This window comes from Anser anser (assembly GCF_964211835.1).
Source record: "Anser anser genome assembly, chromosome: 4".
In the NCBI taxonomy this organism is placed as follows: domain Eukaryota; kingdom Metazoa; phylum Chordata; class Aves; order Anseriformes; family Anatidae; genus Anser; species Anser anser.
In genome coordinates, this window is record NC_139724.1 from 24,684,046 (window position 1) to 24,698,613 (window position 14,568).

The following is a 14,568-nucleotide window of genomic DNA, read 5'->3' on the forward strand; positions in this document are numbered from 1 at the left end:
ATCCCTATGTAAATACACTTCCTCAGAATTAAAATGGATTTTAGTTAATATTCTTTGGAAGTGAGTTAAGGTAAATCAAATTAAGGTCTTTTTAATAATGCTTGACAATGCCCATCCCATATCATCAAAGTAATAAAACTTCCTCACCTAAAATTCAAACCTTTTGTTGCTTTGCATTGTTTTGCCTGAACAGGTCCAGATGGACAAGCTATGCTTCTAATGATTTTCACTACTGTTTACAATACTTCACATCTGAAATTATTTGGTTTCAATAACTAAAAAACACATTTATATTAGGCTTGTTCCTTTCTCACCTAATGTGAGGGATCTTGCCTTAGACAGAAATACAAAGTGTTTTCCATTTTCCCTTTATTTACTCTTTAAGATTTAATTTTAAGCAGATTGTGGACTGGCTTATTCTGCTTTCAAAAATAGACCTTATTTCCTATTCTCAGATTCAATGTTTTTCTGTGGCAAGCAGTTACAAAAAAGTCAGTGTGCTGAAATTTTTTTTATTTCAGCAGTCTGTTTAGATTCATCAGCATTTCTGAAGCCATCAAATCTTGGTGCTATTTGGATTCAACATTTAGAAGTTGACTTATCTTCCACGTTTAACCATGTAGCATCTTCATATGCTTTCCACAGTATAAAATGAGAAGGTAATTTGTTACTGATGAATGTGTCTGGTAGTTGTCTCAGGTTAGCAGCGGAGTAGTAAGGTAGCATGCTTACTTATTTACAGAGGCAGGGTGTGCCAGCAACTACCAGACCAGAAGGCAAGGAGAGTTCAATGCTTCCTACATGCAGATTGCTATACACGCAGATTGCTATACTCTGGAGACTCATGGCTAAAAAAAGAAAATGTGTAGCCTTTGGAGAATACGTATTACAAAGCATATAATTTAATGTATTCCTTACTAACAGCAGTAAGCACCCTTATTTGTTCACTGTGATTAATTCCCTTGTATTTCTTTCTATCTGAAATAAGTATAAATATAGTAACAAAGTGACAAATAGATGGTCTCACTGATTCAGTGCTAGTGAGATTCTGTGATAGCCATGGATAATGACTCATTTTTGTTAAGACTCAGATTTTAATAGCAAAAACAAGTATAGTGTATAGTATTTCATTATTTCATTATTTTGTATCATGAAAGATTGCAGTAAAACCAATCACAGTAGTCTCTTGTCTTAAAGAAGTAATGATGGGAGAGATGTAGAGTTATGCTTCAGAAAGCATGCAGTTCTGTCAGTACTTTAGGTGTGGTGGTTTGTATCAATCATAGACCCAAGAGTGACAGGAATGTGGAGTAAGCTTGCATTTCTGGAAGTATCACTGCTTTGTTCTTCAGAAACATCATGTTAGTGCTCTGTCATTCACTTTGATCAAATCATGATTTGATTATCAGACCCAAACCATAACGTAAACAAAGAAAAAGATGAAGACAATCAGAAATGCTTTTTTTTCTTCTTTGTGTTTTTTTTTTTTAATTGTGTCAGTTAAATTCTGACTTACCACTAGTTTTGTTTTTCCCTCTTTTTCTATAGTTTATTATGCTGACATACATCTTTATGTTGGCCTGGCTCGGCGTTACGGCTTTCACTTCTCTGCCTGTTTACATGTACTTCAATCTGTGGACCATTTGCCGAAATGCCACTTTAGTGGATGGAGCTAATCTCTGCTTGGATCTTCGCCAGTATGGTATGTGCAAGATTTCACAATAGAAAATGTCACGTTGCTTTATTTCCAAGTATCTGAAATGATCTGCTTCAGTGTTTCCAAAATGCCTGCTTCTACCATTTTACCCACAAGTCAAAGCAGTATATCAGTCACTGCATTTCCAGGCCTGATGAAGATGAAGAATACATATAGTAACTCTCTATGAGGCTACTGGAGGAAGAAAGTGGGGCTACAGGATGAGCTATGGAGTTTAAAAAAAATTGCAATATAGACATTTGTGTGTTTGTGGAGGATGGGGAATTTGGACAAAAGGGGGTTTGGAATCCTAAAAAGTCTGAGAATTCTTGGGGTGGTGATGATAACTCAGTTCTGTTCCGCCACAAGACTGACTTAAGTCTAGATACTCTGGTCTTGATGGTTTCTCAGCCCACAAAGCTTTGTTGAATCTTATTCTTGTTGGACACTCCTGTGAGTCTCCTTCATTTGTTTCCTTCACCTAATATAAATGTGTGGTATGTTTTTAATTGCTCTCAAGATATAAAACTGCTGTATTACTTAAGAATGAAGGGGTTTGGTTAATGCCGAATATTTCACTTACCCTGAAAGAAAATAGTTCAAAATTATTGTTTTATTGATGTTTTCTTGAGGGATTTTTTTTTTATTTATTTATACTTTCTGCCCCCTCCTGCCTCCATATGACAGGTGACTTGAAAAAGCAACTGTCTGTACAGATCTCATCAAAAGTATTTGTACTTCTCTCTGAGCTTTTGTTTTGCTATTTTTTTAATTAATTTTATTTAAAATGAGCATATGGTACAAACATGTAAAATGTATGTTCTGTGAATATATCTGTTTCCTATAAATTCAGTGTAAAATCTGCTCATTCCTAACAAGAAAGAAAAATACCATATTTCATTATTAACCAGTTACAGCAATTTTTTTCATGCTTTGATTTTGTACATGGACATTAGCTGAAGTAAGCAGTATAAATTCTGTTTATTCTATCTGATAGAAACTATTATTAAAATAAAGTATGTGTTTGGGTAGTGCTGTTTTTTTTATAACTTTTGAATGAAGCTTTGTACCAGATCAACACATCTGAATACAATATACAGCACACTTCCCAACATGAGGGTAGAGAATATTTATGAATATATTGGCATGGTAAGTGTTTACACTGGCTGCAAATTATTTTTTGGTGTTTTGATTATTGTGCTGATTAAAATATAGAATAAAGGAATAAAGACTTTTTTGTTGTTGTTGTTTTTTAAATTGGCCAAGAAATTATTGTCTACATGTTTCCTAATAGGCTTTTACTAAATAGATGATGTGTTAATTTTCTGATGATTGAAATTAGGAAAATTTTATTTTGTTGTTAAATAAATTTCTGTGTAGGAGCCAGGAATTTGTATTTCTTAGCAGCCTACTTCAAAGCCAAGAAAGCCATGTACTAGGAACACTAAATACTGTGAATATCTATTCTACTCCAGGTATTGTCACAATTGGAGAGGAAAAGAAGGTTTGCACCACATCAGAAAGTTTTATCAAGATGTGTGACTCTAATGAGGTGGGTAAATGTGATGATGCTTTTGTCAGACCTGTATAGCAAATAACTGATACGTATGTCTTCTTCTCACTTTTTATATTCCAGTTCTTGCTAGAATGATAAAAATAAGCCCAGTGGAAAATACAGTCATCAAGTACTTCTCCTGCTCTTTTACCATGTACCGGATCTATTCAGTGTTGTTTCTCCAGCCGTTAGTTTTCTAAATACATTTGTATTTTTTTTTTAAGAATTCCATTAAGTCATGAATATATTTACCGTGATGTTTTTGAAAGCTAATGCACTTGCTGCACAATGAAGAGGTCTATATATGGAATCTCTATTTGAAGATCTTGATTACTGTTGTGACAAGAGAATAATGTTTTCAAATGGATTTGACCAAATTTTGCAGTGTGTTAGGATAATAACTCCTTGTACATTTTTCTTTGTAGTTTATCCTTTAGGCAAAGGCCTCCCATTTCATTGCAGCAGAGGTTTTTGGTTTTGTTTTTATATGGTCAGGATGAAGATAGGACAGACAAAATTATGCCTATATAAAACAAAAGGAGAAACTAAAATCTCGATCCCTCTGAAGTCAGAAGGTGCTTCACTAAATGTTTCACTGGGTCTTACTCTGAATAAATATTCCTAGCATGAAGTTACACAATAAGCCTTCTTTTATACCAAAAGCATCTAAGAAAATGCAACCCTGGCTGTTCAGTCAGCACTCACTATGTTGACTTCTGAGTAAACCAGATCACTGAAATGAAAAACAGATGTAATTATTTAGTTTGAGATGGGATGGGGAAGGTGGTCAACTTGGATTACTTAAGTAAATTGGTTTCTATTAAAGCACTATACACAAATTTTACTGGAAAAATTGGGAGGAAATTAAATCAGTATATGAGGCTAGAAAGCTACAGTGACTGAACAATAACAGTTTCTTCTTAGGCTGTCACTGCCACTAAAGAAACCATAGTACTGTAAAAATAATATATTTTTTAAAGTGGGTCTGTTTATTTTTAAATAATAATTTTTAAAAATGTTTTATGACTTTTTTTCCTTGATGTGAGTATTGTAACAACACAGGCACATGTACAATGTCATGTAGTAATGTCAATCATTTGGAAAAAGTATTAGCAATCATTATTTTTGTAGTAGCAGGAAGGTAGTCATTTGCTCTACGTTACTCAGACTTTTTGTTCAGTTTTCATTTAATGTTACCACCATAAAAGTTCCTTTCTTTGTCCCCCTCTGCAGCTAAACATGACATTCCACTTGTTCATTGTGGCACTTGCTGGAGCTGGAGCAGCAGTCATTGCTATGGTAAGCTTCCCAAAACCCCTTATTTCCTTTGTCATCTGAATCACTAATACATTCTGATTGTTGTTTAGTATAAGTTATTCAATTTGCCTGCTATTAGTATATTTCTGTAATTCAATACTACCTCTTACCTTTTATTTTTATTTTTTTAATTTATATTGTTGGATTCCCTTTGAAGTAGAATACCATGACTACCTCTTTGAATAAAAAACACTGTCAAGTACCTGCTAAGAATTTTTACCTTTCTGTTGCTGTATTGAGACAAGTGTCTGAAACCCTGTGTTTTTCTCATGACCATAGTAATATCCTTATATGATCTATACTTTCTGGGTATTCATAGGATTACCATGCTGTTATTTTAAGAGCAGGGTCTTTTTATCTGTTCTGTACATGCATGTGAATGTGTCATCTTTTCTTTCAGGAATAATTTCTGCCATTTTATAACAAAGATTGCCTTGGATTTGACAACATTCTTGCCAATGAGAATATTACAATGAGAAAAAAGTGTGTGAGCTAGTGCCCTGCTCTTCTGTCTTTGTCTGCTTTGTCTGCCCAAACATAAAGATATTTTTAGAGTGGGTACTGTATGGTGTAGGTTGCTGTGGTACATGTTGGTACATGGAAGGAAAAAGTACTGTTACTCTGTACTGATGCATTTTGTAAGAGAACTGTTAGTGGTGGTGATTGATGTTACTATTGCTATTAATATTTTTTCATTGAATGCTAAAGCCATACATTTTTTGTTCTCCCTAGAATTACATGTATAAAAAGAGACAGCCAAACAATATTCAATGAAGCAAGTATTCCTGTTGCATTACTGATTTTTTTTGGTCTTCCCTGCTGTGTTTTCAGTATTACACAATACCCTGACAACGAAGCAGAGAGAGCTGAAAGAAGAATACATATTTTAATTTTTTGTTGTTGTTTCAAATCACAAATAATATGTACAATAGTGTAGTAGTGTTTTATACTAATAATTTCGCCAAGTTTCCAAAATCAGGTTTTTTCTGCTTCCAGCTGAAAAAAATGAAGACTAAATAGTAATGATTGTAATATATGTATTAGTATTATGAAAATATGTCCAAGAAAACATTATTTCTTTGGTGCTGCATTATTGTTGTGAAATATATTCACTAGTAATTATCGAATGCTAATTTGTTCAGATAACAATTTTGTATTTCAAATAAGAGTTTTGAATCAGTACAGCTACCAAAAGATTTTCAGTGAAAACAAACTGAATATATCTTCCTTCAGTAGAAACAAGTTAAGTAGTTACATTGAGCCATGTAAGTTCAAATACATGATACTTTCAATAAAGCTTTAAAAAACCCTTCAAAGCTCAGAGTACCATATCAAAAATACCTTAGATGTGCTACACCAAGCACTGATCCACTAGGAATTTTGATGGCTCCCATCTATTATCATATTTCTTAAGGGTTACCCCTATCCAAATGTGCTTTTTATTGGATTCTGTGACTGCACAGAGCAGGCATGATAACACTGATGATTTCAACAGAAATATACGTTAACAAGAAGAAATATAAGTTAAGGAAATAAGTGCTAGTAAAGTTCAAATGCTAGTAAAGTCCAAATGCTGGTAAATGTTTGCTTAGCAAGATTTATGTGTCTTTTTACCCTTTGTTATGTTCGAAGCTCTGTTGTCTGTATTTTTATTTGTTCATGAATTTGTTAACTTGTTTTTGACACTGTGGTTATCTCAAGGTAAAGACTAGCACATTCTACTTTTCAATGGTCATAATTTTAAAACTGACATACAAGACCACTTCTATAGATTGGGCAGTGTGCTTCACACTCTATGGTAGCCCAAAGACTGGGGACAAGACAAGAGGGAAAGCTCAGAATTTAGTTGGACAAGCAGATATTAACAGGTTCCCTTTCTTTAAGGGAAGTTTAATTTCTCAAGAGAGAAGTAATTTAGGGGAGTGTCCTGGTTTCAGCTGGAACAGAATTAATTTCCTTCCTAGTAGCTTATATGATGCTGTGTTTTGGATTTTTGATTAAAATAGTGGTGATGACACACCAATGTTTTTAGTTATTGCACAGCAGTGCATGCACAGAGCCAAGGCCTTTCCAGCTCATAATGCTGCCCTGCCAGCGAGTGGGCTGGGGGTGCACCAGGAGCTGGAAGGAGATGCAGCCAGGGCAGCTGGCCCAGGCTGCCCAAAGGGATGTCCCACACCATGTGGTGGCATGCTCAGCAATAACAGCTGGGGATGTTAGCAGGGGGGCTGCTCTTGCTTGTGGACTGGCTGAGCATTGGTCAGCGGATGGTGAGAAATTGCACTGTGCATCATTTTCTTTCTTTTTTAAAAATATTAATTTTTTATTATTACTTGCTTGTGTTTTTTGTTTGCTTTCTTTTATTTATTTTTCTTATTTTTCTTTAAGCTATTCTTACCTCAACCCATGGTTATTATCCACCCCCCCCCCCCCCATTCTCTCCCCCCTCTATCTGGAGGGGAGTGAGCAAATGGCTGCCCACCTGTCTAAACCACAAGCAGTTGAATGTATTTTGTGTCCTAAATGCCTCATATAGCAAGAAGAAATATCCTATGCTCAAATCAGCAGAAGGTGTCAACAGTTGGCTAGGGTAAAGAACAAAGTGTGCAGAGGCCATTTAAGTCACTGGAGAAACAAAGTCCTTCCCTGTATGTGCTATTGCAAAAATAAACACAAATATATTAAGTTGATGAAGTGTTTTTGTATATATTCACAAGAGTAGCAAGTCTCCATGTCTGTGAATTTTAATGAGATTTCTTAACAGAAAAATGAGATTAAAATACCTGTCCTTTACAAAAGGAAAGCACATGAATTTATTGCAACTTCATAATATTTCTTACAGACATTTTCTTTAAACAAGAACAGTCCATCTGACTGAAGTAGTAAGCATTTTGTATCTGTTACCAACCAGGAGTAATACTGCAACATCTATGAAACTGCTGAATAACTGAAATGGTAAAATCACCATTTTATGTCTTTTAAATGACATTTAGTCATTACATTGATATACTTCACTGTATCATCAGTTCTGGAGATATGGACAAATTTACCAAAGAAATCAATTTGGTCATACACATTAAGACCATCTGTCAGCAAGATTCTTTTTATTAGTCCATATTTTTAAAATACAACATATTAGAAAAAGTTTTTTGCAAAAACAACCAAAAATTGTTAGAATTTGCAAAGACATTTAGTTATAAGTAATAATTTTCCCATAGCTATTACTTTAAACCCTTTTGGTCTCAGGTTTGTATAGGAATGTTGATTTTTTTTAATTTTTTTTTAACAATTAATTAGATATCTGTTTAGTCTCCAAGAGAGAATGCTATTTTGGGTTCAAAAAGAGACTTGGTCTATAAATTAGTTGAAATATAGAAAAACTCATACTTTCAAGATTGTATGGCAGGGGAAACGATTTTGCAGAGAAGGAAAATGTCAAATAGTTTATTTTGAAAAATTATCATTCTTAGACTTCAGCAGAACATGAAAAAAAGCCTGAAAAGTGTTCTTTATGTTGTAGGTGCTGTATGTGAGTCTTCAGCACAGAAAAGTTAGCCAGGATTTTGAACTATACTAAATTTGGGTTATGTACGATTCTGAACATTACTATTTATACTTGTGTCTGAATAGAAATAACTGAATACACAAATGATCATTGAAGTAATGCATATTAGTTTTATTGTTTTCAATGTTGTGCCAGATAGAAACCAGATGACATGAAGTTGTTTAAATGTAAACACTGCCATCCCAAAGGGTTGATTGGCTATTAAGTATCCCACCTGTGATATACTACACCACTACACCAAAACTGAATTATAACATATATATTTTTCCCTTCTCAAGGAAGGGAAAGTTATTATCTGAGCAGTATTCTTCTGCCTGAAATTCCACATAAACTGAGTTTAGTTATGTCCTCTAGAGGTTCTCTGAAGAGATGATCAATTATCCTGAAATAAGAAGCAGGGAAATATATAAGTGGGCTAGTTCCTCTCCCTCAGGTGTAACTGTGTTCTTTTGAAGGATATTAGCTGCAGGTAAGAGGAAAATAAGTTCTTCAGACTTTTGCCCTGCTGAGGAAAGGAAAAAAACAAAGCAAAACAAAAACCCAACCCAACCCCATACAACCCTAAAAAACAAAGAAACAAACAAACGAACCCTTCCTAGACTGGGTACAAATTCTACAGATTTGAAAAGTTGAAGCATACTTTATCTTTTGGAAGAAATCTAGACAGGAACATTTCACAGAGTATGGAAGGACCTTGTGGTTGTCTTTTGTATGTCTGTAATTGAAACGTCCTGAGGCAGACTGTGGAAGCTGCTCTGCTTCAATTGGAATAAGACTTGACAGGGCCCCACTGGCTTCAGGCTACCCAGGTCAGGGAAGTGTGAAATGCAATTAGACAGCCACTTAGAGATGACCTCCTTTGTGTGATAATGTTATCTAGGAACTTGGTATTAAATAATTTTATTTTTTTTTAAAGTGGTGGGGTTCTTTAATATATAGGTAATTATATCATAAATATGTATTTGAGTTTATAATCATTATACAAGCTAAAATAGTTGTTTCCAACAACTCCAACAAAATGGAAGTTTTGATCAATGGTCAAAGTACTTTCACAGTAGTTTTTCTTTTTCTTTCTTATAGTTTTTGAAAAGTCAAGAAAAATGCCAAATGAAAATAGTTTTAAAATTTGACTCATACTGGGATATTACCAAATAGTTTGAGTCTATAAGAATTTTTCCCCACATGGGGCCTACATCCCATTTTCATCATAATCTTCAGCTGCAAAGTTTTCTGGTTTATATATTTTAAAATGTCAGGAAGATGTAAGTACACTGCTCAGATACCTTCCACTTCTAGGATTCTCATCTGTGTACTTAGATGTTATTTTTGAGAGGTTCATATTTTATTTTCAATTGAAATCTTGCCGTCAAAAAAATATCATCAGTGTTTTCATTGGTTGTAAATTGTAATTCTCTGAGATGACAAAATGATTAGGATTACCAGCCTGTTTCTTTGAATTTTGGAATTTTGTCAAGAGTTTTACTGGGGGGAGGGGGGGGAGGTAGCGGTGGGTAAAGTAAGGATTTCATTCATCTTAATGGGGATTTAACAACAGTGTCTCTCATTTGATTTAGAAATGCCTGACCCAGACACTAGTCATGGTGATAACTTTTGCAATAGTTCAATAGTTTAGCTTGATACAAAGCGTTTCTTTTTCCTGTGCACTAAATGATGACCAGAAACACAGTGTACACTGCCATCTCCAGCATTTGCACTATCATCACGTTTTGCTGCTTGTATTGTACTGTGGATATTAAGAAGCTTCTAAGGATACACAGAAATACTCATATTTGTACTTTTTTTTCCTGGAGGACAGATTCTCTGAACGGTTGTTTCTATTTTATGACTCTGCAACTCAGACCATTTTCCTCAGATAGGTGTCAAATGAAGAACAGGAGAGCAGCTTGCTGCTCAAACAGATAGCTGGAGTAGATTTAAACTGTAGATTTAAACTGTAGACAGCCACAGCTATGAAGACTAAGCAAACTACAAAAGGGACTGAATGCAGATAGCCTCTGAAGGAGAAACTTCGAAAAAAGTATTTTTGGCAGCAGTTCCTTGGAGACCACAGCTTCAGCCTTTGTACTGACTTTGTGTTAGAATTTTTCACTCATTTGTTTATTAATTGCCACCGTTCAGAAGACTGGACATCATCAGGCCATTAAGCTCTGACATCCATACTGTGTGATTTTTAAAACAACTAAGCTCCATCTCAAAAGGAATTGGCTATTTTACATCCTCTATTTGTAATGGAAAACAAGTGCACAATGTAGTTTTTCTACTGCTAAAATACCTCTCACTAACTTTCAGATTAAATTTACTCAAAGCTGAGTGAAAACATTTATTGATGTGACATAATTGCCAATATCCTTTAACTGGTGTTTAATCCTGAAATGTATTCATAGACATCCTGTCCTCCCTGTTTGCTAGTATAAATAAACCAAGCTTTTTGTGAATATATCATTGTAGCTCATCTAGTGATTTGTGATGGCTGCAAGCAAGTCAGATCCAATCTCCAATGCTGCAAGCAAGTCAGATCCAATCTCCAATACCCACCAGAAGAAGGGGAAGTTTTCCCTTTCTTTTCAGATCTTTTTTTATTTTGTTTTTGGATGGAACACTTGGAAAACTCTCAGTTCTCTTTCCCTGTAAAAATAAATAAATAAAGGTTGATGAAATAGCTAGAGCTGTAGGTAGAAGAAAGAAATTGTGGCTAAATGGAAAGCCAATGCTAACTTTAAGAAAAATGCAAATCTCTCCATAATTATATTGGATATGTAGTCATAAGGCTGCAGAGTATCGATGGCAAGTTTCAGTTTTAAGCAACTGCTTTAATAAATAGTGATTCAGTAGGTAAAACTCTGACAGAAATTACCAGAAGGCATTTTTCCACATAGATTTACAGACTTACTTAATTGATGAAATTTGTTGAATTTCAATTCTCTTAATTTTTTACACTCATTGCTACCAACTGCAAGTCACACTAACAGTAAGTCAGCTATGAGCTAAGTAATTTGAGGATTAACAAACCTCAGGGTTGAACTTTGTGTCATATTGCTGTACTACTACTTCTTGACTTAGCAATGCCTCCCTTCTGATAAGATCCCAAACTCGATCCTGTGGTTTTTGAAGCGTGAACATGCTGTATTCTGACTAGGTCTGTTGGTGCCTAACTCCATGTTACCTTTCTTACAGGTCCATTATCTCATGGTCTTGTCTGCCAACTGGGCCTATGTGAAAGATGCTTGCAGAATGCAAAAATATGAGGATATTAAGTCAAAGGAAGAGCAAGAGCTTCATGATATTCATTCTACTCGCTCTAAAGAGAGGCTCAATGCTTACACATAAAAGAATCCTTCTCTTACTTTCTAACATGTGAATGCTTTGTTGTTTAACTAAAGGTCATCCAATCATTTTAAAAACAATTGAAAGTGCTTCTCACAAAAGATAGTTTGGGTGACTTACATATCACCCATATACAATTCTTGGTTGTCTAGCACTTGGTTTCTTAATTAGTTCTTACTTTGTGTGACCATTCTCTACCACAGAGCTCCTAAATAACCTTTCCTGAATCCTTTTAAGCTAATTAGTTCTGCTAGATGAAGGATACTAAACTACTGTCAAATACAAATATGTGTTTGATTTTTTTAATCACTTTGTATGTGTTATGCATAACACCTTTTGCATTGTTTCTTATATGTTTTTGAAAAAAAAGATAGCTTTTTATACTTTTTAGTTTTGAGTTCAATAACTACTTTAACTACAGGTATACTTCAAAGGGACCATTGTACATGATGTACAATATATAAAGAAAACACTGATGACTTTCCTTTATATTTGGAAATCTTGCCAGATGGACCCTGATCAACTTGAGTGAAGGTCCTAAGATAGTTTTAAACAATCAAAGGTGCAATTTCTAAATTTGTAATAGTGGGTAAAAAATGGAAAAAAAAAAAGGAAAAAAAAAAAAAAGAAAAAAAGTGCTTCTTATCTTTGTTAACATTGTATTGTTATTGATGTTTTTAAAGAATATTCTCTTGTTCCAAGTTCCATGGGTGATAATTCCTGTTTGTATTGTGAGCATGCAGCCCGTGGTGCTAACAATGCATGGCCACTTGCCTTTTGAAGGAATTCAATACCACGGTTACCTGTTAAAGAGTTATGGTATATAGACAGTTGTTAATTAAGTGATATAGTTATCCATAGTTTTTTACAGAATGATCTCTCTTTAATTAATTCAATGATGGTTATGCTAAATTGGAGCTGTTCATGTGATGATGTAAGAAATTACTGCTTAGCTACATTTATGAAAGTAATATATCAAAAATACAGTGACCGTAGGAGTCAGAAGTCTTTTTACCTGCTTTAAAAATTTAAATGGATTGCACCTGTCTGAACTGTACAAGATATATTAAAGAATACTTCCATAAATGTTATAGCTTGGCTTCTAGCTTTCCTACACATATTTGTTTACCTGTATTATGTTAAAGTAAGGTAGAAGACCACTACAGAGCTTATTATTTGAAAGTGTAGTAATATATTTGAACATTTATTTTGATAGGAAAATGGTATCAGAAAGATAGGTCATCTTAATTTGAAAGAATTACCTGTATCAAAAATGAAACAAAAACCCCTATTTAAACAAAATCTGTATTAGTGGACCAAATTTGGTGGATTTATTTTATTTTATTTTATTTGCCTATTTCTAATGCTACAAGAATGCTGTAAAGTGTCTTTTAAAGTGAAGTAGCCTGACAAGACATTTTTGTCAGTGTTAAAAATCTTAGGTAGTTTTGTGCACTTATTGGACCATTGTGAATTCTCTCTCAGTGTAAGTGCATTTCTAATAAAATTTCTTGAGTAAAACTCTTCTTTGTACTATTACTAGTCATGCATCATCAGTAATTTTTAACAATTCTTGTAGTAAGTAGAGGGTAATACTATAGTTATTTGTGGCATGATAATGCAATAAGTAGTATTAGTTGATTGATTTTTTTTCTTTTGGTTGTTTTGTTTTGTTTTTTTTTGATTGTGTTTTTGATTTTATCTTTTTTTCTTTTTTCTTTTTATTTTCTTTTTATTATTTTTTTTTAACACTTAGGCTGTCCTATGGGGTCAACAGTTTTCTGATAATGTGCAGTACCAGTATTACAGTTCTGCAAAAAGTATTAGGAACCTCTCTTTTGGATTCTATATTGTAGTGTTTCAGTTTTGTGTCTTAAAATGTTTGTGCTGATTTTTAAAACTATGTCTTTTAAACTCATGTAATGATGTTAATGCTTTTGGCTCTTCTCTGGTATTAGAGTTTGTATTTTCACAAAGAATGCTTTGTAGCAGGCATTACAATTAATCTGTTTTGTACATAAATGTGCCAACAGCTTGATGGTGGCGTTTTTGAAATGTAGAACAAAGTGCTAGCAAAAATGTAATAAAGACACTTGTGTACTTTGTGTACTTATTAATTGTTCGTGTTGTGTAATTTTTTCTTTGCCTTTACTTACCAAATCATTGTAACCAGAAGTGGAAGAAGCCAGTTCCTTCTGTTGCCCTTGCTACTGGAACAATGTTCTCAGTTGTGTATATTTTTTGTACAGTCCACTTTCAGATGTTGCAGGATATAGATCCTCTGGCAGAAATTATGAGAGCAAAAAATAAAATTAGAAAAAATAATCTGGAGATGTTGCATGTATTATTGAACATGTCTCTGTCAAATTTATGATTAAAAAAAAATCATTTCAATGGAAGATATAAAAGAAAATCCAAAACCAAGAGTGATATTTTCATACCTTTCATGACTCTAAATTCTCTCTGGACTGTACCTCTGTCTAATCACATACAGGTAAAAATAAAATATGCAGCTTTCCCATGATGTGAAATTCAGTTATAGGTAATATGGGTACTTCATTAAAATTCCTGACCATTCCTAATGTGTAAATTTCTTCAAATGTCTTAAAGAACATTTAGGATCAGAAATGATATATACTAAGAATAAGAGAGTAATATATACATATATAATATAAGATCAGAATGCCAGAGTCTAGGAAGAGCAAGTTTGCCTGGACATACTTGTTATAATTTTAACCTGTCAGTCATGAGAACAACTGCACAAGATTGGCATTACTGAGGTCTCATTTGGAACAGCTTACAAGAAGCTGGTCTGGCATCAACATGAAGACTACTGACGATATTGGTACCTGGAAGTTACAGTAACTAATACTTTAAAACCTTGACAACAATTCTGCATTACTTGCGTGCATGTAACATAATTTAAATGGTTAAGAAAATGTTATCTGTGTCTGTGTCAATTAACATGATAACAAGGAAAAATAATTATGATATAAATCCCAAATGTGTTTACTTCTCATTTAACTAGCTGTTATTCAGCTCTTTTTGTGCTCTTGATGAGAGCGTGTTCCATAATAGCAATTTTTCATC

At 33.9% G+C, this 14,568-nt stretch overlaps 1 protein-coding gene across 8 annotated transcripts in view; it reads left to right on the forward strand.

The window, feature by feature from the left end:
- The window catches only part of GPM6A (glycoprotein M6A), a 177,250-nt gene extending 163,655 nt beyond the window's left edge, over positions 1-13,595 (forward strand). For 7 of the 8 annotated variants that reach the window (XM_083835362.1, XM_083835363.1, XM_083835364.1 and 4 more), the window contains 4 exons: positions 1,549-1,702; positions 3,172-3,248; positions 4,485-4,550; positions 11,329-13,595. In XM_083835362.1, coding sequence (XP_083691488.1) covers positions 1,549-1,702; positions 3,172-3,248; positions 4,485-4,550; positions 11,329-11,481 — 450 coding nt within the window. In that variant the 3' untranslated portion in view covers positions 11,482-13,595. Of the gene's footprint in view, positions 1-1,548; positions 1,703-3,171; positions 3,249-4,484; positions 4,551-4,968; positions 10,595-11,328 lie in introns of those variants that run through there. The other variant, XM_083835361.1, reaches the window with a different exon arrangement.
- Positions 13,596-14,568: the final 973 nt, after the last annotated feature.